General features: G+C 39.3%; 1 protein-coding gene across 50 annotated transcripts in view; it reads left to right on the top strand.

Annotated features, from left to right (window-relative positions):
* The first annotated feature begins 6438 nt into the window (after positions 1-6438).
* Positions 6439-23974, top strand: part of GCP1 (glycoprotease 1) — a 32980-nt gene continuing 15444 nt past the window's right edge. For 19 of the 50 annotated variants that reach the window (XR_016040271.1, XR_016040272.1, XR_016040273.1 and 16 more), the window contains exons 1-6: positions 6439-6817; positions 6915-6959; positions 14636-14710; positions 14837-14933; positions 15402-15492; positions 16626-16675. Coding sequence is in view for 30 of the 50 variants with exons in the window: in XM_088846074.1 (XP_088702200.1) it covers positions 6458-6817; positions 6915-6959; positions 14636-14710; positions 14837-14933; positions 15402-15492; positions 16626-16675 (718 nt within the window). In the remaining 20 variants the exon portion in view is untranslated. Of the gene's footprint in view, positions 6818-6914; positions 6960-7671; positions 8041-11989; positions 12095-14635; positions 14711-14836; positions 14934-15401; positions 15493-16625; positions 16676-23974 lie in introns of all 50 variants that reach the window. The other 31 variants (XR_016040264.1, XR_016040260.1, XM_088846078.1 and 28 more) reach the window with 12 other exon arrangements.

Genomic DNA, 23974 nt, shown 5'->3' with positions numbered 1-23974 from the left:
AAATTAATTTACAACAAAATCAATCATTATCTAAACATACCATAGTTTGCATTTCAATATTTTAACTATATATAGAGAGAGAGTTATGTATATTTTAACTATATATAGAGAGAGAAAGAGAGTTATGTACCATATTTAAGTAATTTAAAATTGATCCTCATCTAAACATATCATATTTTGTATTTTCATATCTTAAATAGAGAGAGGAATAAATTAAAAAAGATGCTTACCATATCAATTCTCACTTTTAAGGGGAGAGAGAGATATATAGAGTGTGCATCTTTCGTGCTTTCCATTTAAACTTTAGGGAGAGATATCAATAAAATTAATTTACAACAAAATCAAGAGAGAGATGTTTATTATATCAACAAAAGGAAAGCTTTTTATGTTTCCCTTACAACATAGAAGTTCTATCTTCCCCCTACCATCCGCTGTTTATTTTTTATCAAGAGAGCCACTCACCGTTTGATCTTAGATCTGACGTCTCGAAGTATTTTATTTTTAGTTTTTTTTAATATAAATTTTCTAAATATGAAATTTGATACGTGTAATCTTCTCATTGGGGCGCACCTATAAAAAATAGAGCGCATTTAAGGATGGTTTTCATTATTATAGCTTGAGTATAGATGACTTGTTTGTTTTGGATAATGATGACACTAACGTTTCACTTCCTTCTACATATATGACATATTCATCTTTTTCCACCTCTTTTATTATACACAACTCCATGATGTGGCATACTAGGCTTGCCCATATAGAAAAAGATAGGATGATCTGATTAGCCAAAGAATGATCGTTGCCTTTATCTAAAATAGACATACTTATCTGTTAACCATGCATAGATGGAAAATCAACTCCAAAGCCCTTTCCAAAAGCAAAGAGAGTAATTGGTCTTCTAGATATGATACATTCTGACATTTGTGGTACATTTAGTGAGATGACGCGTAACCGTTCTCGTTATTTTATTACATTTATCGATGATTATTTCTCACTACAGGTATGTATATTTAATCTCGCGTAAATTGCAAGCAATATATTGCTTTCGCCGTTTTATGCTAGAGGTTGAAAATCAGTAGGACAGAAGAATTATGGTTCTTTGCACTGATTAAGGGCGATAATGCTTATCTGATCAATTTAAAAAGCTTTGTGAGAATAAAGGAAACCGTAAACAAAATAGTGTTCCAAAAAGAATGAATCGTACTATATTGGTCATGGTGAAATCTATGATGGTTCACATCAACCTCCCAATATCAACCTCCCAATATCAATTTGGGGAGTTGCACTCCTTACTACAATATATGTCCTAAACAGAGTGTCATCAAAATATTCTCAAGACTTGTTATGAGTTATGAACTGGTAGAAAGTAGGGGTGGCAAAGGGTCGGATATGGGTCGAGTCCAGCTAGATCAGTATCCGCACCCAAAATAGTTTATATGGACCCATACACATGCTCGACAGGTCTAATTTAAGCATACCCATACTTGTACCCCGACAGGTAATGTTGGACCCGGGACCTTGACCCGTACTCGACACTATGTGGATGAAGTGTAAAGTTTCCCTTTATCTCTCTTTTATAAGTCCTGACCCCTTCGCACTTGGAGCCCGCGCCCAATGTTGGACTAAAAGAGTGTTTACTTATTCCATCTCAACCCTCTCCCTCTACCTTCCTGATTCCCTTGGTGCCCCCCACTACTTCAACTAACAAAAAAGCATTCATATGTATACCTCTCTCTCATTGCTTCCCCTCACGAAACTCTCTCTCTGTCTCTCTCTCCTTCACTAAGATTTTTATCGCTCTTCTTCTATTCTCCACGAAAACACTATTCTTTACCACTCATATTCCTATCCCATATGCTACCACACATGTACTTCATGATAGACTCTCTCTCTTCTCTCTCAACTTCTTTCTCTCTCTTAAGCTTTGTATGAACCTGTTTTTCAAAAAAGACTATCACTCTCGCTCCCTCCTTGACTCTTCTATTTCTATCCTAAAGCTCTGTCGTTTCCTCCATTTTCTCTATTGTGGCATGACTAATTACAATCATACCCATTCACACTATCATAAGCATTCACTAGTTCATAAGCATGTCTTACTTTAATCATGAACATTCATTTTTTCTTAACAGAGCAGGAATTCAAGGGTGATAGTTTCACACAAATAAACTTAACTTCCGATCTATAGGGAGTTTCGATATGGTCCCAAAATCATTTTCGAAATAGACTCACACATATGTCATTTAAAAGTGGTTTGGACTCATTTGGACATGATTTGATTAGTAAACAGTCCAACTCAAAACAAGTAATAGTTCGGGAAAACCCTTGCATTCACAACAGTGACCTATTTATTAAAAAAGGGGCATACATTACAAACCACATAGAATTTCAGTATAATTCCAAACTATTTTTGAAATAGACTCATAATCTTTCATTTGAAAGAGGTTTGAGCTTATTTGGACATGATTTGGTTAGTAAACAATTCATTACAATATATGTAGAGTCTCTGGAAATTCCCTACAATCATAACAACAACACCTTCATAGAAAAATAAGCATAATTTCCCAACCATAGGGAATTTCGGCATGGTTTCAAAACTATTTTTAAAGTAACTCACTCATATTTCATTTAAAAATGATTTGAGCTCATTTGGATACCATTTGATTAGTGAACAGTCTTATGCAAAAACATGTAAAGTTATTGGAATTTCATATCATAGAGTTGGCATGTTCTAGCAAAAGTCTCATAACTTTTCAATCACAAGAAATACTGATATGAGGTATTTTCCCTCTGAAAATGGACTCAAAGGGGTATTTCCCCACAAAATTTCATGGTTAAAAGAAGTATTCTCAATGCTTAAACAATTGCTTAAAAAAGGGTCATAATTTTAGAAAAACAGAGTCCATGCTTTGCAAAGCACTTAGCAAAATTTCAGCAACAATTTCTACACCCATTTCCACCATCACTTTCATAATCACACTTAAATTTCACAATTTGATAAACAAATCGAGCATGCATCAATCAAAACATGAGAATCATGAAATCTATATCCACTTACAGCACTCAAGAGAACCCCAATTTCCCCACACAGGTCAAGCTTCCAAGGGTGGCTCAAGCTTGGAGGTTCTAAGTGTTTGAGAAGGGAGGACGTGGGAGAGAGAGGGCTAAAGCTTTTGGAGGTTTGTGAACGGGGTTTATTATAAGCAGAGAAGGGGAAGGCAGCAAGCAGGTGGCAAGCAAAGGGCTACAAGTGGTAAATAGAGGGCATGCAAGTGTCAAGTGGCAATTCAATGGGCATGCAACGATCACTAGAGAGAATTTCCCCCCGAATGGTCGTGCACAACAGTGATGCGCTGGGCGGTGTCGCTTGCGGTAGTGATGCGCTTAGAGGTGTCGCGCGCGGCAATGACGCTTGACCGCAAGACGACTTTCTCTCTCCTATTGGCACGGGGGCTCTTTCTCTCTCTCTCTCTCTCTCTCTCTCTCTCTCTCTCTCTCTCTCTCTCTCTCGCTCTCTGCCGCGCACATTGGCTCACTTGTGCTGGCGACTTGCCGGTGCTTCCACACGCTGGAAAGTTCTGGTCCTTACAGTTGCTCTCTCCATTAAGGAGTCTGAGTACATTACTTGTAGTGTATCAGCACAATAAGGCATATGGTTGATGAGATTCTTAACGAACTTGGGTATTGTCACAACTGCTAATGAGCCTGCCACTGTATTTTGTGATAATACATCGCCACTTGCTTTTGCAAAAGCTCCAAAGCACATTGATATTAGATATCACTATATTCGAAACATTGTTACACATGGACAGGTGGTGTTAACTCATATTCCTACAACTAAAATGGTTATGGATATCTTAACTAAGGTAATTGTAAGGGCCACGCATCATATTTATGTAAAAACTATGGGGCCTCAAGACCCTATGAGTTTACATCACACTGTAGGATCTTGGTATCTTATTATAATGGAATATGTATGTTATTTTATATTATGATGGATGGTTTGTTCACTTTAAAATTATCATTTAGTTCGTTGACAAGTTAAAACTCACTATTCACATGAGCTACACTCAATATTCGGGATATTGGAGGATGAGATATACTCATAGTATTTATTGCCTCGACCAAGGGTTCGAGATAAGATTCCATAAGGGAATTGACATGATCTATTCATATTGACATCTTAAGATCATGTAGCCTATAAGTAGCCAGGGTTGAACATTAAAGATGTCCGCGTTGACGTATGGATGTGACTGTGAGGCGCTAGGTGGTGACCGGTTACATAGCTGCGAAAAAGACTATAACCTGCATGATATGGATTCCTACGCATATTTGATGTGATCCACCATGATATGTGATTGCCACATGTGTTATATTAGTGACCAACCTACTCGTGTGGAAAAATATGATCCATGTTCATTTGTGCCACTATGCGAGGCTAATAAGTAGGTAACCCATAATGCCTTTATATCCCTTAGATTGGATTAGGAAACTCTGCTCTGATCATTCACATTGGCATGTACTCCATAGGGTCGGGTATGAGACTCAATCTGGGACATTGTTGGGACAATGACCGAGTCAGAATAGAATAATGTAAGTCGTAAAAAAATACCATTTTATATCACATTTTGTTTTGGTACCACAAGAAAACAATACATATTGCGCGTACATTGAAAGTAATTGTGTAGGAATGGGCTAAGTAATCTTCTGAGCTGGGCTCATGAGGGATTAGTTGAGAACTTAACCTAGTGTGGTCAAATCGGATCTAAGACAGATGGATCGGTTTTTGTTCTGTAGGTATTTGAGAGATGAGGCGTTTCATGTCAGTTGGTTGGAAACTTGGTATGATTATCTCTAATAAAATGTTTGCTCCAGTAGGTCGCACACCGCATTTTTCCTTTATATGAAAGAATACTCACAATGCAATAATGAACGACAACTCTTACTTGATCATGTAACCCCGCCCGCATAAGCAACGGGTGGGAAATTGAGACATGAGGGTGCGTCCTTAGTGTGAGGCACAACTAAGTGGATCACACTCCTTTCATGAAGTGACTTACGTGACTTCATGAGGGGGTTTTCCTCTCATGAATGGTATGCACCATGCACCATTAGGGTTCTCATTCATGAGAAGGTTACTCCCACATGAATGATGGGGCCCTTTTTTCACTATAAAAAGGGGGAGGGTGGAGCTCTCTACACACAACAAAACACACACAAGTGGGTGTGAGAGAGAGTACAATCCCTCTTCCATTTGTGTTCTTAGGAGAGACCCAGCCCTAAGAGATAGAGTTGTGCATAAGAGAGTCAAACTTGGACTGCTCCTCAAATCGCATTTGTGAGAGTATTCGTGAGCTTCCACTTCGCTCGGGTTTTATGGCGTGGGATCGATTTCAGTAGTTTTAGTAGTTGTTGAACTTGCCTACACAAGTTTATCGTCCATCTCCAAATTCATTCATTGAAATCATTTTGCAAGCACTCATGTATGATACTTGGTTCTTAGTTGTTTATTTGCTTCCACTTTGATCGTTGGTCCAATCATTCCAACATATTTAGATTTTGACATGACTGAGAATATCATAGGTCCATTTTAAAGTTGATTAATATTTATTATGGATGACCCTGCCCAAAAGATAATTGTTCAAATATTTACTCTTTGTCATAACTTAATGCATATACACATCTCATTGCTCTCATATTTATGAGATAATCACAGGAACGTCTTACGATTAGTTTTCTATTAATCTAAGATTTATAAAAAATGATTAAATACTGATTTTTTCATGCATTTCATCCATGTATGCCATAATTTTGTGATTCCATTATTTAGTTGCAACATGCAAACAACTACATTTCCACACTTTGAATTTAATATTTTGAAATACATAATAAATTATGTTGTCTTTACTATTAAAAGAAATGATTTAAAAATATTATATATTTTTAAAAACTAAAATTTAAATGCATTTTAAAAAGAATGTCTCGTTCACTTTTAAAAAATTATAGAAATACTTGGTGTTGTTTTCTATAAAAAATTTAAAAGCACGTAAATAGTTTATAATAAATTTTTTATTTTTCTTGAAATAAATTTTTAAAAAGATCTTTAGAAACGATGCCTACATTTCCATCACAGATGATGACAACAATGATGTTGTTTTATTGTTATGATGTTACAGATTTTATTATATTTTCATATATTTTCTATCGCATATTCACATTATTATTTACATAATTGTTTATTTCATTTCTACATTTGTTTATTTCATTTTTACATTCAACCCACTTAATCCAGCTAATTATAAAATAAAGTGGTACCAGCATAATTTTTACTCTCACATATACTCGCAATAGATATAGTATCGTTTCATGTAGGAGGATCATATAACCGCAATAGATATGGTATACCTTCTAATCGTACGCAATAGATAGTCGGGCGCTGCAAGTAGGGTGAGGAGGTCAGGAAATGATGGGTGTGTCCTTCCCCCTCGCCTCTGTGTCCCTCCTCTCTCACCTTCGCTTCATCCCAATTCCAATCACTGCATCTGCTTCTGCTTCTGCTTCTGCTTCGGCTTCGTCCTGGTTATTATTATGTCTAAGAAACGGGAGCTGGAGGAGGAAACATGCTGCTGCTGTGACGAAATGGGACCACCGCCACCACTACTCATCCTTTGCCTCCCACTCTCTTCTTAAACAACGCCTCTCTCATTCGGTCGCTGTAAGAATTAGGTATGACAATGGTGGCAGCGGGGGAGAAGAGGAGGCCGTGTTGATGAGCACTGTCCTGGGCATAGAAACCAGCTGTGATGACACCGCTGCTGCCATTGTAATAATACATCTCTCCTTTTCCATTTTTCTTCCCCTTTTTATTCTTCTCCCCATGTTTTCATATACATGTTTTTTTTTAATTTCCAATTGATCAGGTTTGTAGCGATGGAAGGATTCTTAGCGAGGTTGTGTCTTCACAGGTAAATGATCCCCGTTTCTCCTAGCCACTTTCTTACCGTCCTCTCGTTGTGTCCCTCGCTTCGATTCTCTTATCTTTTCATCAGACGGTACATGGCTGGCTTGATTTTCTTTCTAATGTTGTAGGAATTTAAACATCTAGGAGTGTACCACTCTGCTTCTCTAGGGGCAGGCCCTTCCAGTTTAAACCCTTCATATGCATATGCATATGCATGTGTATAAAATCTCTTTGCTTCCATCTAGGATTATTACCTTCTCTTTGCTATTGCCCTCAGTTCTTGACGCATTCCTAAATCTAGAAGGGTTCTTGAAGGTTCCCCAAAAATCTAGAACCAAATTAAGTTACTATACTAGAAAACTTCTGAAGAAATATCTAGCAATAAACTATTGTTTAAGGAGGTATCGAGGAACCTTCTATATAAATTTCTTGATAAATTTATAGAAACATCTTCCTTAGCCTATAAATACCCCCAAAGTGGTCCATTTTCAACAACAAAGAATTGAGAGTTGCCTTTGAGCTTTCGTTGAGAGTGAGTAATTCCTCTCCAAGTGATGAGTGATTCCCACGTGAGGTTGAGTGATTCCCTCTGGTTCCTTCCTTCTTATAAAAAAAACAGTTGTATCTTGTTTTGTATTGGAAAAAAAGAATGAGTTTCATTTTATTGTGCCCTATTTCTCAATCCTATTGTCTTAGAATACATCATTTGGTATCAGAGCTAACGACCCTATGGCTGGTTGAGCAAGACGTGGTCAAGCGGCTACCAATACCCCTACCATGGCTAAGTTTGCTGAGCTAAAAGCATTAGTTGAGGACTTAGTTCATGAAGTACGAAGAAGTGGGAGGAGTTCCAACACTTCTAGTAGCCATGAAAAAAATTATAGTGTTACCCATTTGTGCAAACTGTTGACGGACAGCAAGAATCAGTCCTAGAGAGGTTGGCCAAAGCTATGGAAGGAGGCTATAGAAACATTCGAGTTGATATTGAAGATTTCCCTGGTAAACTTGACCTCGACTATTTTGTTGATTGGATGACAAGTATTGAAACTTTCTTTGAATGGCGGGATCTACCAAAACCTAAAAAGGTAAAGTTTGTTGCCACTAAACTTCAGGGTCATTCTCTAATTTGGTGGTAAACTTACAAAATGACCTAGTTTGGCTTGGAAAAGAAAAAATACAAACATGGTAAAAAATGAAGGAGAAACTAACTTCTCGTTTTCTTCCTTTTGATCACAATCAATCTGTGTATAAAAGGTTTCATCATCTAAAGCAAAAGGTAGACCAAAGTGTGCAAGATTACACTGAAGAATTCTACCAACTTTTAAGCCGAGCTCAGGTTCCGGCAAGTGAAAAACAATTAGTAGCTAGATATGTTCGTGCGTTAAAACCTATGCTACAAGATGAGCTTGCATTAGTACACCTATGGGATATGAATGAAGCCTACCAAACGGCCTTAAAGGCTGAACAAAAGTTGAAGAGGTTTTCTTTTCGATTAGAGCAAGGGAACCCGTCAAAGGCTTCAAAAGGTAAAGTTGTCATAGGTACTCCACGAAACACTAGCCTCCAATACCGTCAAGTACCGAACAAGGATAATGCAAATACCTCAATGGCTACTACTAGAAATCCTTCAAACACCTGTTTTAGGTGTGGAGAAATGGGCCATAGAGCTTTTGAATGTCCAAAGAAGAAACTACATCTTCTAGACCCTATGGAAGTAGAAGAAGAAGTTGATGAACCAAAATTTGATAGCGATCAGGATGACGATTCTTCCCCTTGGAGTGAGCTCCATGCTGATGAAGGAGAAAGCTTGGTATTTAGGCGTGTCTTGACAGCCCCTAAGAGCGAGCCTACTTAAGACTAGTTAAGAACAAACATCTTCCGAACCAAATGCACTGCCTATGGCAAGGTATGTACCCTAATCATTGACTTTGGGTCTTGTGAAAACATAGTCTCTACTGAGATGATAGAAAAATTAAAACTTAAGACCGAAAAGCACCCACATCCTTATAAAATTGGGTGGTTTAAAGTGGGCGGTGAAGTTCCAGTTGACAAAGGTGCTTGGTTAAATTTAGCATAAGGAAGCAGTACCAGGATGAAATCTGGTGCGATGTTCTTTCTATGGACGCATGCCACCTCATTCTAGGAAGGCCATGGCAATATGACCGTGGTGTAGTACATGATGGCCGAGAAACACTTACTCATTCGTTAAAGAAGGAGTCAAGGTTCGTCTTTGGCCCTTAACGAGATTCTCCTACCCTTCAAGTCCTCAAAGACAAAAATTTCAACTTGTTATCTTTTAAAGCTTTTATGATAGCAAAAAAGGAAGATTTAATTTATGTGTTAATAGCCAAAGAACAATGAGGAGAGGAGTACAATGTACTTGAAGGTGTTAAAAGACATGCTTGATGAATTTGCTGATGTGACCCCTGATGAGTTACCAAAGGGCCTACCTCCAATGAGGGATATCCAACATCAGATTGACTTAGTGCTAGGTGCAAGCCTCCCTAACTTACCCGACTACCGAATAAGTCCTGCTGAGCATCAAGAGCTCTAGAAGCAGGTTGATAAGGGATTTATCCAAGAAAGTATAAGCCCTGTAGTTGTTCCTGCCCTGCTTACACCAAAGAAAGATGGGTCTTGGAGAATGCGTATAGACAGTCGAGCCATCAACAAAATCACCATCAAGTATCGGTTTCCAATTTCATGGCTTGATGATCTAGCCGGTTCAAAAGTTTTCTCAAAAATAGATCTATGAAGCGGATATCATCAAATTCGACTCCGCCCAGGAGATGAATGGAAGGCGACCTTCAAAACAAAAGATGGACTCTATGAGTGGTTGGTAATGCCATTCGGGCTGTCAAATGCTCCCAACACATTTATGAGGCTAATGGTATAGGTCATGCGCCCCTTTATGAGAAAATGTGGTTGTATATTTTGATGACATCTTGATCTATAGCAAGAAAGGTTTTTCAAGCCATAAATATAAGATGGTCGAAGGTACTTGGGTGCTAGATTTGAGAAATCTCAACAAGGCCTCAGGAGCATGGAGATCTTTCACTTCTTCCCTTTCTTTCTTCAAGAATTTCATTCGTTTCCACTCAAAGGAGGGTACAATAGTACTCTTCTGGTCGGATACTTGGCTTTGTCACACTCCTTTTCTGGACATGTACCCTTCCCTCTACTCCATAGCCCTGAACAAAGAAGCTACAGTCGCAGAAACAATGGCAGTGGTGGGAAACCGAAGGGTGTGGAACCCATCTTTCAAAAGGAATCTATCAGATGAGGAAACCTCACACTTTGTTTCTCTGTCCGCATCCCTTCATAACTCCTACTTAGCAACACGTGGGCGGGATCAGCTGATTTGGTCTCTCACTCCCTCCGGTACTTTCATGGTTGCATCTTTTTACACAAGACTGATACAACCACCCACTTTCCCTCTCAAACCCCACTTTGGTGTTATCAAAGGAGTGGTCTACAATCGCACCCCCCAAAATGCAGTGCTTTAACTAGATAGCAGGATCGCAGAGGGCCCTTACCGCGGATCAGCTCCAAAAAAGAGGGATTCCCATTCTCAACAGATGTGCCTTGTGTCTGTACGACGAAGAATCGAACCCCCATCTCTTCCTTCACTGCAACATGACCCATGGCATCTGGGGTCAATTGTTGCAGCTTTGTGGAGTTCAATGGGTTATGCCTGCGACAGTCAAGGATTTGCTATCTTTCTACCCTGTTTCACACTGGGCGTTGGCTGGTAGAACACTATGGATGGTTGTTGTGGCAACAATCATTTGGACACTATGGAATGAGAGAAATTCTAGGATTTTCCAAGGAAAAGCTACCGAAGGCACAATCTTGTTCCACAAAGTTACGTCCTTAGTAACTTTCTGGGCTTCCAATCACCGTATCTTCTCAGGGTTCCCTGTTAAATCTTTCCTCTACAACTGAAAGCGTCCTCGCAAGGCTCAAAGATCTTAGAACTGGCAACCTCCCCCTCTAGGCATCATTAAGCTCAACTTTGACAGGTGCTCATTGGGAAACCCAGGTCATGCCGTAGCGGGAGGAGTGTTTAGAGACCATCATCGGGCAACTTTGTTTACGTATTCCAAATACCTTGGCATTCAAGATTCTCAGTATGCTGAGGCTAAGGCCCTTCTATTGGGCTTGAAAAGCTTCGATTTGTCTTGGGGGCAAAACCTTACTGTGGAAGGGGATGCTAGTAATATCATTTCATGGGCATCAGGGAGATCCTCTCCCCCATGGTATCTTTTCGATGAGATCACTGATATTTGCAGGGATATGGACGTCTCTTGGACGCATACCCTGAGGACGTCAAACGGCTTAGCTGATCTTCTAGCAAAGGACGGGGCTAGGGCCCACACTCAAGTATTTGCTGGGTCACATGCCATCTTCGACCCGAACCATGGAGGGACCAGGGAGTAGCAGTCCTCGGCCAGCTATTTTTTGACTTGCATCACATAGACTCTGTGTAAAGGGGCAATACTATAAGCCTATTTTTTGTATACTCATTGTATATCTTGTTTCACCTAGGGCAGTCCATCTAACCAATTTTGGAGAGTCTCACTGGAGAGGGACTCTCGGTTTAAACACCTTTGTAAATCTCCCTTTATAGTAATACAGTTAACTTTTATCGAAAAAAATAAAAGAAAGATCTTTCAAGCCTTACGAGGAGCAAAATTATATGTCAATTTGAAAAAGTGCTCTTTTATGGCAGATCGTATAGTCTTCTTAGGCTACATAGTATCTGTTGACGGGATTCATGTAGATCCAGATAAAGTTAAAGCCATTGTGGAGTGGCCCACGCCAAAATCTCTATCAGAAGTTTGAAGTTTCCACGGGCTAGCCACCTTCTATCGCCACTTCATTAGGAATTTAGGTCTATTATTGCACCACCTTCTATCTCCTGTTCATCGAGAATTTTAGTTTCGTTGGACTCAAGCTGTTGAAGAAAGTTTTAAACTCTTAAAACAGAAAATAACTAAAGCCCTAGTACTAGCTCTATCTGACTTTTCGAAGGTTTTCGAGGTGGAATGCGACACTTCACACAATGGCATCGCCACAGTCCTCAACCAAGAAAGGTGACCTGTATCCTTCTTCAGTGAAAAACTCAACACAGCCAAGGTACGATACTCATCTTATGATATTGAATTTTATGCAATTGTTCAAGCACTTCGTTATTGGGGGCATTATCTTATTCAAAAGGAATTTATCTTATACTTGGATTACAAATCCTTACATTATTTAAATTCACAAAAGAACTTGAATTCTCGACCTGCAAAATTGACATCTTATCTTCAAGAGTTTACCTTCATTATCTGCCATAAGTCGGAAGCTATGAACGAGGTCGCTGATGCACTTAGTCGAAGGGCCTATCTTCTTCAAACTCTCACATATGAGGTAGTTGGATTCAAGGGGCTTATTTGGATTTCATCCTCCATGAAGGTTTTTTATTCAAAGGAAATCGAATTTGTATACTTGAGTGTTCCCTTAAACTTAAACTCATTTATGAGCTACACGGAGGTGGCCTAAGGGGACATTTTGGTCAAAACAAGACCCAAGCTCTTGTAGAAGAATGGTTTTTGGCCTAAATTAAAAAGGGATGTTGGAAGATTTGTTGAAAGATGTGGGATTTGTCAGCATGCAAAGGGATGCACAAAAAATACTGGTTTATACACCCCACTACCAACCTCTACAAAACCTTGGTTGGATGGCCTAGACTTTGTGTGGGACTTTTGAGAACAAGGCAAGGGCTGGATTTAATATTAGTTGTTGTTGATTGATTTTCAGAAATGGCCCCATTTCATAACCTGCAAAACTACGACAGAGGCTACTCGGATTTCCATTCTATTCTTTCGAGAGGTTGTGAAGCTTCATGGGGTGCCCAAAACTATAACTTCAGATCAGGACACAAGGTTTATTACCCACTTTTGGAGAACATTATGGCGACTCATGGGCACTCAATTACAATTCAGTAGCGCCTATCGCCCACAAACTGATGGGTAGACAGAGGTCGTCAATAGAACTCTAGGAAATCTCCTTCGAAGCCTGGCAGGAGATCGGCCAGGGTCATGGGATTATATGCTTGCACGAGCTAAGTTCGCCTATAACAGTTCAAAGAATCGTTCAACTGGCAAAACACCATTTGAAATTGTGTATGGGCGAATGCCATTGCACATTTTGGATGTGACACCTATATCAAACCCTGGACGTTTTAGTGCAAATGCTACTGATATGACTGATCATTTGAAAGAAGTCCATGACAATGTTCATCGAAAGTTAACCAAGGCATATGAGCAATGTAAGGCTGCTGCTGACAAAAGTCGTGCAAAGGAGTTTAATGAAGGAGATTTGGTTATGGTGTACCTCCGTCGTGAAAGGTACCCAGTGGGAAAATATCACAAACTCAAACACTGGAAGATAGGACCATGTCAAATCCCGAAGCGCATTGGGACAAATGCCTATCGCCTCGAGTTACCTAAAAGGGATTAGCCCAGTTTTCAACATTTCTTATTTGTTCAAATATCATGGAGAAGCTGATACTATCGATTGGGACGAGGTCCGAGACAATTTACCTGTGCAAGTGAATGAGTGCATTCTTGACATCATTGATACCTGAAATATAATGACCAGTCAAGGACAACTCACTCAATACCTACTGCGGTGGAAAGACAAACCTGAATTTGAAGATGCTTGGCTAACAGAGGAGCAATTAAAAGAGACTAATTTGGAAATATGGAGGTCCGTGGTTAATAACTCGAGGACGAGTTCTTTTGAAGGGGGGTGACTGATGCATCCCTAAATCTAGAAGGGTTCTTGAAGGTTCCACAAAAACCTAGAACCAATTTAAGTCATTATCCTAGGAAGTTTCCTAGAAACTTCTCTAGAGATATCTAGCAATAAACTAGTGTTTAAGAAAGTATCTAGGAACCTTCTCTATGAAGTTCTTGATAAATCTCTAGAAACATCTTCCTTAGCCTATAAATACCTGCCAAAGGGGTCCATTTCCAACAACCAAGAATTGATAGTTGCCTTTGAGCTTTTGTTGAGAGTGAGTGATTCCTCTCCAAGTGGTGAGTGATTCCCACGTGAGGTTGAGTGATTCCCTCTTGTTCCTTTCCTCCTTATGAAAAAAACAGTTGTATCTTGTTTTGTGTTGGAATAAAAGAGTGAGTTTCATTTTATTGTGCCCTATTTCTCAATCCTATTGCCTGAGAATACATCAGTTCTACTTCTAGAACTGTGAATTGATGTTTTCCCCTTGGCCATTGACTTATTTTACGATTATTACATCATATTTTAATTTGCTTTTGCAATCTATTTGATTAGTTTTATCATTTCTTCAGTGTTTTCCTGCCTCATTTCCTGTTCATATTTGTTTAAGTTTTGTGTAATGCACACGGCAACAACCAGATTGAAGACACTCAGCTTATTTGAAATTTAGGGACATAATGTATCTATCTGCAAAAGAAAATTAGGTTATAATTCAATCTAACAGGATTTCATCCACAGAAGTGCATTTGCCAACTATGCTTGAAGTGGTTCTCTCAGTTTTATACACATTGATATTGAGTTATTTTGTCTTCGGAATTTTGATTGCATGATTTAAGATCCATCAGTGAAGTAACAATGTTTCACTCAATTTGCTATTTTCATGTCATCAAGACAGATTTGCTTTCACGATATGGTGGAGTTGCTCCTAAAATGGCAGAAGAAGCACATTTACAAGTAATTGATCAGGTAAGCACAATTACAAGTAATTGATCAGATTTGATTGTTAACTGAGCAGTCCCATGAACAAAAAGTTTGTCGATTTTCCAGCCTTCTCCATATACTCGTACATGATTACGTTCTCGTTCCTTCCAGGTTGTTCAGCAGGCACTTGAGAATGCAAATCTGAAAGAGACCGATCTCTCAGCAGTTGCTGTTACTATTGGCCCCGGTTTAAGCCTTTGCTTGCGTGGTAATCCTCATTGTACTCTCTGTCTCTCTCTCATACTCACAATTAGTTTCACTCTTTCTATAAGTGCAACAATGAAGTATGCTATATGACAATATTCAGTGTTGTGCCAAAGTTCTTTTCGAGTGGAATGCCTGAGCTGTGGCATGACACTCCCAGCCAGACATCAATTTTTCATTGGTCTTGCCTAAGCATGCTTAACACCATAGTTCTTATAGTTTTGTAACTTGTGCTTGTTAATAGCGCCAAGGATATCCTAATAACTTTGTTTTTATTGCATCCTAGTATCATGTACATTGTACATCTGCAAATATGACAAATATTGGGCCTTGCATGGATTTGCATGGCCTTATGTTTACCAATAATGGAATTTCTTTCTTCAATTGATAAACCAATGCTTGTGGATCATGATGTCAGACCAACTTTTAAGCGTAACCTTAATGCCATCTGTTTATGAATTTGGCTTTGTAGTTGGTGTACAGAAGGCTAGAAGATTTGCTGGCAAGTTCAGGTTACCTATAATCGGAGTACATCACATGGAAGCTCATGCTCTTGTTGCTAGGTCGTTTGCTAGCTTCTATTTCCAATTTCCATTACCTATTGTTGTGTGCAAACTATTCATGCTTGTGTCTGACCGAGGATTTTAAGAACTGGTCAGAAACTTGGCAGCACAATTTTCTTTTTATCATTCTGATTTCTGCATTTCCAAATAACTTAGTACATATTACAGATTCTCTTTTGAAAAAAAAAAGAGTGTAGCACGCAATACATATATACTTGAAGCAGATTTTTTTGACCTTTTTGAAGAAATGACTCTTAATATTCAGTATAGAAGTTTATATAATTGAAGCAGATGGAAGCACATTGTTGAGCAAGTTGGCACCATCCAAGGAAGAAAGCCATCTTTCTCAGACCTGACATTGTTTTTGAAGCCGTTAATAATTCTATTCTATAAAGTAAAAGAGTGTACAATGTGTCAAAAAATAGGCTTCCCACGCACCAGGAGCTCTTTACAAAAAATGGCTTCCCATAAATGGGAGACCTGACAATTTTTGTTCTAGAAGGTCATGTAAGGTTACTTTGTTTTGTTCTGTTTGGACAATTAGCAGGCAAGATGCAGGCAGTTCATCTTCCCCTTGAATTTTGGGCCTATAATTTCTTGAAAATCATGAGGTATCGCAGGCCAAAAGCTCTCAAAGAGAGACCTAAATCAAATTCGACTTCATTTCATTAAGTCAAAGATCCTTACAACAATTTGTAAGAAAGGATCAGAAATCCTTAGTCACAAAACCTTGAACTAACCCTTAGCAACTTATGAGTTTATGACAGAAGGTACCTCCCGAAGCCTGATCGACTAATACAAATAAATGAAACTTGCTCTGGGATATGAGGCCCAAAATGAAGAAATTTTGGGTAATTGGCTGACTGAAGTAGCCTTGGTGCTTTGATGGAACTCGAAAACCCCCAAATTTACATGTAATGCAAACCAAACCAGTTCCTAGTGACCGCACTTGTCAAGGATATTGGAACTTGCTGCACTGTTCAGGATTTGGCCTTTATTTCTACTAATATTATATTACGTTTATATAATTTCACATCATTGGATCACAATATCAATTTTCTAGTGAATGAAAAGAACTTGCATTACATCACATGTTGTGGTGGCTTATTTTGGTTCCCCCTTTTTTTTTGTAGGCTAGTTCATAAAGAGCTGGAATTTCCATTCTTGGCCCTTCTGATTTCAGGTAAAGCATCCAAATCATATGTTAGTGAATGATTTAAGTGAACTGGTGTTTTTTTTCCCCCTCTTTCTTTTTTATTCCTTTCTCTTACAGATCATCCTTGAATCAGGACATGCAAAACACATGGTTTAGTTTCTATTTCAAGAGTCTGAGTGACCTTAGCTGTGGCCTCAACCAGGTTTTTAAAACACGGATTGGTGAGAACTAAGAAATAACTAGTATAACAAATAATATATATTTTATATCACTCATCTAGAAGAGATGAGTTGGTTAAGCATGTGTGGTGTTGACTACAATATTGGAGGTTTGTTTTCGAAAAATCTTCTTTTTGAACTTTGTGACAGTAAATTACTAAGTAGTAATGAGTAAGGAAACGTGCTTGGGTCAAGACAATAGAGGCTAGGTTTTTATATCCCAACGTCCCAAGTTCCATTCTTACGTAACCTTGTCAAAAAAAAAAAGAAAAAGGTCCTCATGAGTAGCGAGAGGAAGGCGATAAGCCAAAGTTGGTCAATAAATAGTAGAACTACAGTCCCAAAATGTGGATTACAAGTTCCTCTTCTTAAGAGCAAGTCACACACACATACCACTATAGTGCAAAGGGGTTCTCTCTATGTTCATGTACATGTATATCTTTTCAGGGTAGCTTCCTAGTAATGCAGTTATCATGTGTATATGCCATGTGAAAGTTTGTTGATGATTTAACCCTTGCTCTTACAGGTCTATATTTATATGCAAGAGACCACAAAACTCTCTTGGCCTACAAACCATCCCTAGACATCTCTCCGACCTAACAAAGGATGACCTTATGAAAACCCTCTTCGGTAGTGTCCTATGCGGGGGATAAGTGTTTTGGACGTACCTTTCTTCTCTTCTATCCAACCCTCGCCCTATTCCAATCCTCTTACTCTTCTCCGCCCCCCTCTCCGCCCCTTCCTCTGCTGTCGACAGCTTCTGAGCCCAACCCGTGCCTCAATCCAATCCTCTTTTTCCACTTACTCTCCTCCTCCCCCCTCTCCGCCCCTTCCTCTGCTGTCGACAGCTTTTGAGCCCAACCCTCACCCCATTCCAATCCTCTTTTTCCTCTTACTCTCCTCCTCCCCTCACTCTCCCCCCTTCCTCTGCTTTTGACAGCTTCTGAACCTTTACTCTCACTCCTCTTGTCCCTTCTTCACTAGTTCGTGCGAACTCTCTCTTTCTTTTACTCTCATCCTCCTCACTCATCTGTCTCTCTCTAGTCTCTATTTCACCTCTTTTGATGTGTCAAACTGCTGCTGCTGACGATTGCTGCCCCTCAAAACTAAGCGGCCTATTTTGCCGTCCTTTCTCACACAGTGAGTATACTTGCTGTGATGAACTGTCGCTGCATAGGAATGTTGCCCTTCCAGACCAGGCGACACCACATGTCAATCTTATAGCTTACAGAATCGAAACATCCATATTGGATGCCCAGAAGCATCCCCTCAACCATATTTGGATCTTCTGTTCACCTTATCCACCATCAACCCCTCAGCTCGTTGATTAGAGGCACTTTGCATCCAGCAAGTCGACCAACAAAAGCCCTTCCCTCCCCCAAAAATCCTTCATGCATTATGGTCATTCTTAGTGGTAATCTCTTTTGGTTTTATGTCATGTTTTTTGGTTTTTTAGCCCACTTTGTAAAAGATTTTATACTTAGTATACTTACTTTCCCCATCCCTTGGCTCTCTATATACTTCTACTTTTGTTGTAGTCTGAGCTCCCGGCTTGTGGATGCCGTCCATAGATTAAACATATTGTAAATGTATTGGAAAGTGGTTTGGTGCTCCGATCCTGACCACCTAGTTTCTCTTCATGCTATCGGGTGCATGGGACGTGTTAGTGGCTCGTGATACTCTGTTGGTGATTGGTGAGATCGTGGATTTTCGGGAAACCACAGAGGAGAGAAGCATCTCATAGGTGGATGGACCTAGTCGATGATCCATATGGTATACTCTAAACCTTCTCTTGTTTATGTGTATGTGCATGCCATGGGCGCCGGGAATGTAGGTGACCCCATTGGGGCTAGTTATGCCGTAGTGGCACACACATTGAGTTTGAAGAGAAATGGTATATGTCTTAAGGTAGCTACTGCAAGGGTAAAAAGCCATATGATAGGTCTCCGTCTTCCCACCTGAGAGATGATGTAATGAGAATTAAATTGAATGCTCCTTGTCCCGGTGAAACGAATTGTTTTATTACCCTGTATTTTAAGAGCAAAAGAAGTTTGCACAATGAGAATCTCTATAAGTACCCTGCCAAGTTCCTCCACTATCTGAAAAAGGTTCAAAATAAAAGAAGGATTTTTTAACCTATGATAAGTGAGTTAGGGGACGACTACATGTTGTATGGACTATGAGGCAACCGTGCACGTCACCAATCAAGAAATATATATCTTAACTTAGATTGGGAAGAAAATAAGATTTGCATATATGAAATTAGGATGAACCAGAACTAGGAATTGAGATTACATTAGGGATACTTAATATGCACCTGGGTGCGTCACGCATCTCATCTTTTCTTTTAGCTTTATGCCTTAGTTGCTCGTTTTTGTTCATGTGAGGTTCTTGGTTGTGTCTATGGCAAGGACCTCATTGGTCTTGATACTTTTTATGAGCTATCTGGAAAATGGTCTGTTCCTAATAGATGTCAATTCCCCAGATGAGAGGCACAAAATTATTAGGCCATGTAGGCAATGAAATGCGGGAGAGACTTCATAATGTATTGACAATGATTTCCAAGTCTCGTGAGAAAAATGTTTTGATGGAAAATGACTAAGACCTCTCATAGATAAGGTCCATAGAGTTATTTAGATTTAGAAGATAGTCCACTCATATAAACTTGATATAAGAGAATGTTTGCCACCTCAAAACCTCCATCTTTATGTCATCTCAAAGTTTTAGGTTGTTTATCCTTATGTCCAAATCCCATCTCAAACAATACCATGTTGAACTCCAAAATCTGATTTCATTACCCAAAACCCTGTTAAGTGCTAAAGATTCTCTGACTTGTCCAATGGGACGGTCATTAAGAGTCTAGATACACATATTCTTAAAATGAATTCCTGGAAGAAAGAGTGACACCCATGAGTATCCTATTTTACTTGAGGTTAAGGGCCAGGGACCCTCTACCCAACTTGAAACTCAAAACCCAGAGTGAGATGACCCCCCTGTTTTTCCTTACCTGCTTAAGTGCAGTCTGTGAGAAAGTTAGTAACATGGAAAATGATGAACCTTTTAGAAAGCCATAAGATGTCCTAAATACATGTAATGGCAGCCATGAAAGAGGAAACAAAGTCAATCAATGAGAGCAAAGTGTGGAGATGCTTTGTCTTTCTCCGAATCGCAAGACGATCGGATCACAGTGGGTTGAAAGAAGAGTTCTTCTTACCCAAGATAAGCCTGATGGATTTTAAGTTGAAAGAAAGGAAAATTTGGTATAGATGTTGTTCAAATCTCTCTATGACTTGAAACAAGCATCAAGAAGGTGATTTATGTGATTTCATGATACACTGACCAATGAGAATTTTTAAAGGATGATTACTATATGAATGTTAAAGTCAGTGGGGATGATATAATACTCTTAAGACTGTATCTTGACAATATTGCCAATAACCCGCTTGGACCGATTTGAGAGACAGAATATGTTGTCAAAGAATTCTGGGAGAAAGTCTCATAATCAAGATTATCAGAAACATATCAGTAAGATCATTTCATATTGTCATACTGAGAGAAATTATTAAAAAGGACTCAAGATAACCTATCAGTGGATAGGAAAGTCAAACCAAGATTCTCAAAGTTCTATGCCACCATGGGCTCAAAAGGAATGAACTAGGTTCATTAGATGAACCTAATGCCCACTGTTATGCATGATATAAATGATTTTCCAGTAACATTACAGTTAGCATTAAGTGTCAAAAAGGCCACTAATTTAGTGTACAAAATTGAGATAGTAATTGGAACTTCTAACCAAACAACTTGAGAGAGAGAGCAAACACCTCACTGATCTAACTATTTTCCAGCAGCATGAGGATCTGGAAATGGAAGTCATCATTTAATGATAGTGGTGTGGGAGCTTATGAGAGAGAGCAAATACCTCACTGATCTAACTATTTTCCAGCAGCATGAGGATCTGGAAATGGAAGTCATCATTTAATGATAGTGGTGTGGGAGCTTATGATGGACTCACTTCCATTACAATGGAAGTGGTGCATCAAGGGAGAGGGATTTCTATCCAACAAAGTAAAGAGAGAGAGAGAGAGAGAGAGAGAGAGAGAGAGAGAGAGAGAATTAGGTGGGGTGTGAGGCCTATGGGAAAGTGGGGTTGGTGTGTTACTTCATTAAGCATTAAGTACAAAATGAATGAGAGAAGGCCCCCTTTTATAGACAATTCATGTGAGAAGTAAACACTTGATTTGATTTCATCCACTCATAGAATGATCCAAGGGTTGAAAGAGGTTAAAGATCTAACATAATTAATCATTATTGATGGCTATCACATGGATGATGATTAGTGCATACACCCTTATCATCATACCCACATATCACCTTCATTCACTTTTAATAATTTAACATGTGCCCTTTATCTTTTATATTAAAAAATTATTTCATCGCAACCATTGATTCCTTTAACATTAAATCTTCACCTTTGATGAGGTTGCTTCACCATTAGGCCTCAAATGGGTGGGGCGTGCCCCCCATGTGGTTCATTAATGTGAAGTTCATCCCACACTCAAGCCTAATGAGATGTCACTATCAAGGGTGGGGACATGTCATAGTTTGTCCCCTTAACACCTTCCCACCAATGGGAGCTCACCATATGAAATTTTAAATTGATATCCAATCCAACAAATTAGGTAATAAAATGAATCAACGATTTAATTCCTTTTAGGTAATAAAATGAATTAAAATGGATAGCAGGATCACAAAGAGCATTAACTGTGGACCAACTACAAAAGAGGGGAATACATACTCCAAACAGATGTATTATGTGTCAAAAAGAGGAGGAATCAAATGCGCATCTGTTCATTCACTGTGAACATGCGAGATACATTTGGAGTGGACTTTTACTACCCTTTGGCCTAGAATGGGTTACTCCACCCACGGTATCTTCCCTTTTATCCACAGATTTCGCCAAGCCCTGGCCTAAAGCTGGAAAAATCTTATGGAAGGCTGCCATTGCCGCGCTTGTATGGGTTATTTGGATAGAAAGGAGTAATAGGATATTCCAGGGACGTTATCAACAGCTGGCTCCACTCCTTTACAAGGTTAAGACTTTGGTAACTTTTTGGGCAACCAACTACAAAGTCTTTGCGGGTACACCCACAAACTTTTTTCTAAGCCCATGGGTAACATCCTTTTTCATCAACCAAGGAAATCCCAAAAACCCAACAACTGGCAACCACCCCCAAGAGGAACTATCAAACTCAATTTCGATAGTTGCTCAAGGGGCAACCCAGGGCCAGCTGGCTGGGGGAGTATTCCGAGATCATGAAAGGAATGTTCTGCTCGCGTATGCTGAATCCCTTGGCTATACTAATTCACAACATGTTGAAGCAATGGCATTGCCGATAGGGCTCAAGCTTTTTAACCCCTCTTAGGGATCGCACTTGATAGTTGAAGGGGACGCATACAACATTATATCTTGGGCATTCGGAAAGTCTATACCACCCTGGTATATAGTTCGATATTTGATGAGATTGAATTCATTTGCAAGGGTATCAACGTCTCATAGAGGCATACATTCAGAACGTCCAACGCGCTCGCTGATCTTATGACAAATGACGGAGCCAACCTCACAAACAGTCTTGGACTCCCTCTAAGCTAGCTAATGAGCCTTTCTCTCCTTTTTGTTCACTACTCACGTGCATGTTGTAAATAGGGTGTTATATAAACCTTCTCACCGTTTTTGCTGAGCCAACTCATTGTTGTCACAGTGTTGGACTCTTTTTTGACTTTTTAGTAAAGGGATTACCTTGCCCGTTAGGGTTCTGGTAGATCCCAATTTTTGTAAGGGATGCTAAACCCAACACTTGTATTTACTTATTTCTTTATTCAATGAAATAGTTAACTTAATCAAAAAAACAAAGAATTAATGATTTAATTAAAAAAAGAATCTCTACAGTCACACATGTGAGTTCACACATGTCACCACATATGTGAATTTACACGTGCCAAAAGCATAAACATGTTTATGTGAGCTATTCAAACAAGGGCATCCATGCCTATGGCTAGGGACTTCATGGCATGCTAATTGGGCTATGATGTGGCACCCCATTGGTTACACATGTGGTATATATTGGCCATTTGTGTGCCACACACACCACGTGTGGCTGTCCTTAAATGGAAGTTTCAGCCAACAATTTTGTCAAATTATTTTACCCATGAAATAAAATTTTAAAAAATTGTTTAAAATCATGATAAATCATTTTTCATTGTTCATCATGATTAGACTTCAGACAAAAATCATGAAGTCTATGGACTTCAGACACAAATGATTTTTTTCATTGTTTATCATGATTTTATCAAGGGCAGAGCAGGCTATAGACTTCAAACAAAAATCCAGCTTCTCAAAGCCTCTCAAAACCTGGAGTAAATCTATACCTGGTAACTACTTCCAAATCAAATCCACCGTTTTAGATACCATCCAAGGATTAGACCGTCTTGAAGAATCCAGGTCTCTGGACACCTCATAATTAACTCTCAGAACTCGATCAAAAATAGAATACCTTTCCACTCTAAAAAAAGAAGAGATTTATTGGTTTCAAAGATCAAGGATCAAATGGTTGAAAGCGGGTGACCAAAACACAAGCCTTTTCCATCGAATAGCTAACTGTCAAAGAAGGGGCAATACTATTGCGATGCTCAAACTTAACAATAGTTACTTAGCCCAATCAGAAGAAATCGAGCAGGCCATTATAGAGTTTTTTCAGACTCTATGCACTGCTCTTGCTGGCCTGCGACCAAGAATGGCTGATCTTGATTTCCGGGCTCTCCCTGTTGACCGGACAATTGGGCTAGAGCAACCCTTCACTGAAGAAGAAATTTTACAAGCAGTTAATGCCCTAGTCAAAGACAAAGCTCTTGGACCAGATGGCTTTCCGATTGCACCTTTCAAAAAATTTTGGAATACTTTATGTCTTGAGTTTATGGATTTCTTTAAGGAGTTCTTCCACAAGGGAATTATCCATAAAACAATCAATGCCACTTTCCTAGTGTCACAACCCCTCCTCTTGCCCCCTTGCCGTACTTGCCGGAGGGCAACAGGGTGTGGGACCACGACCAA

The sequence above is a fragment of the Amborella trichopoda genome, chromosome 9, assembly GCF_054954075.1.
Source record: "Amborella trichopoda isolate Santa Cruz 75 chromosome 9, AtrichopodaSantaCruz75HAP2 v2.0, whole genome shotgun sequence".
In the NCBI taxonomy this organism is placed as follows: domain Eukaryota; kingdom Viridiplantae; phylum Streptophyta; class Magnoliopsida; order Amborellales; family Amborellaceae; genus Amborella; species Amborella trichopoda.
Note: the sequence above shows the minus strand (reverse complement) of the source record. Positions and strands in the feature narration are given on the sequence as shown.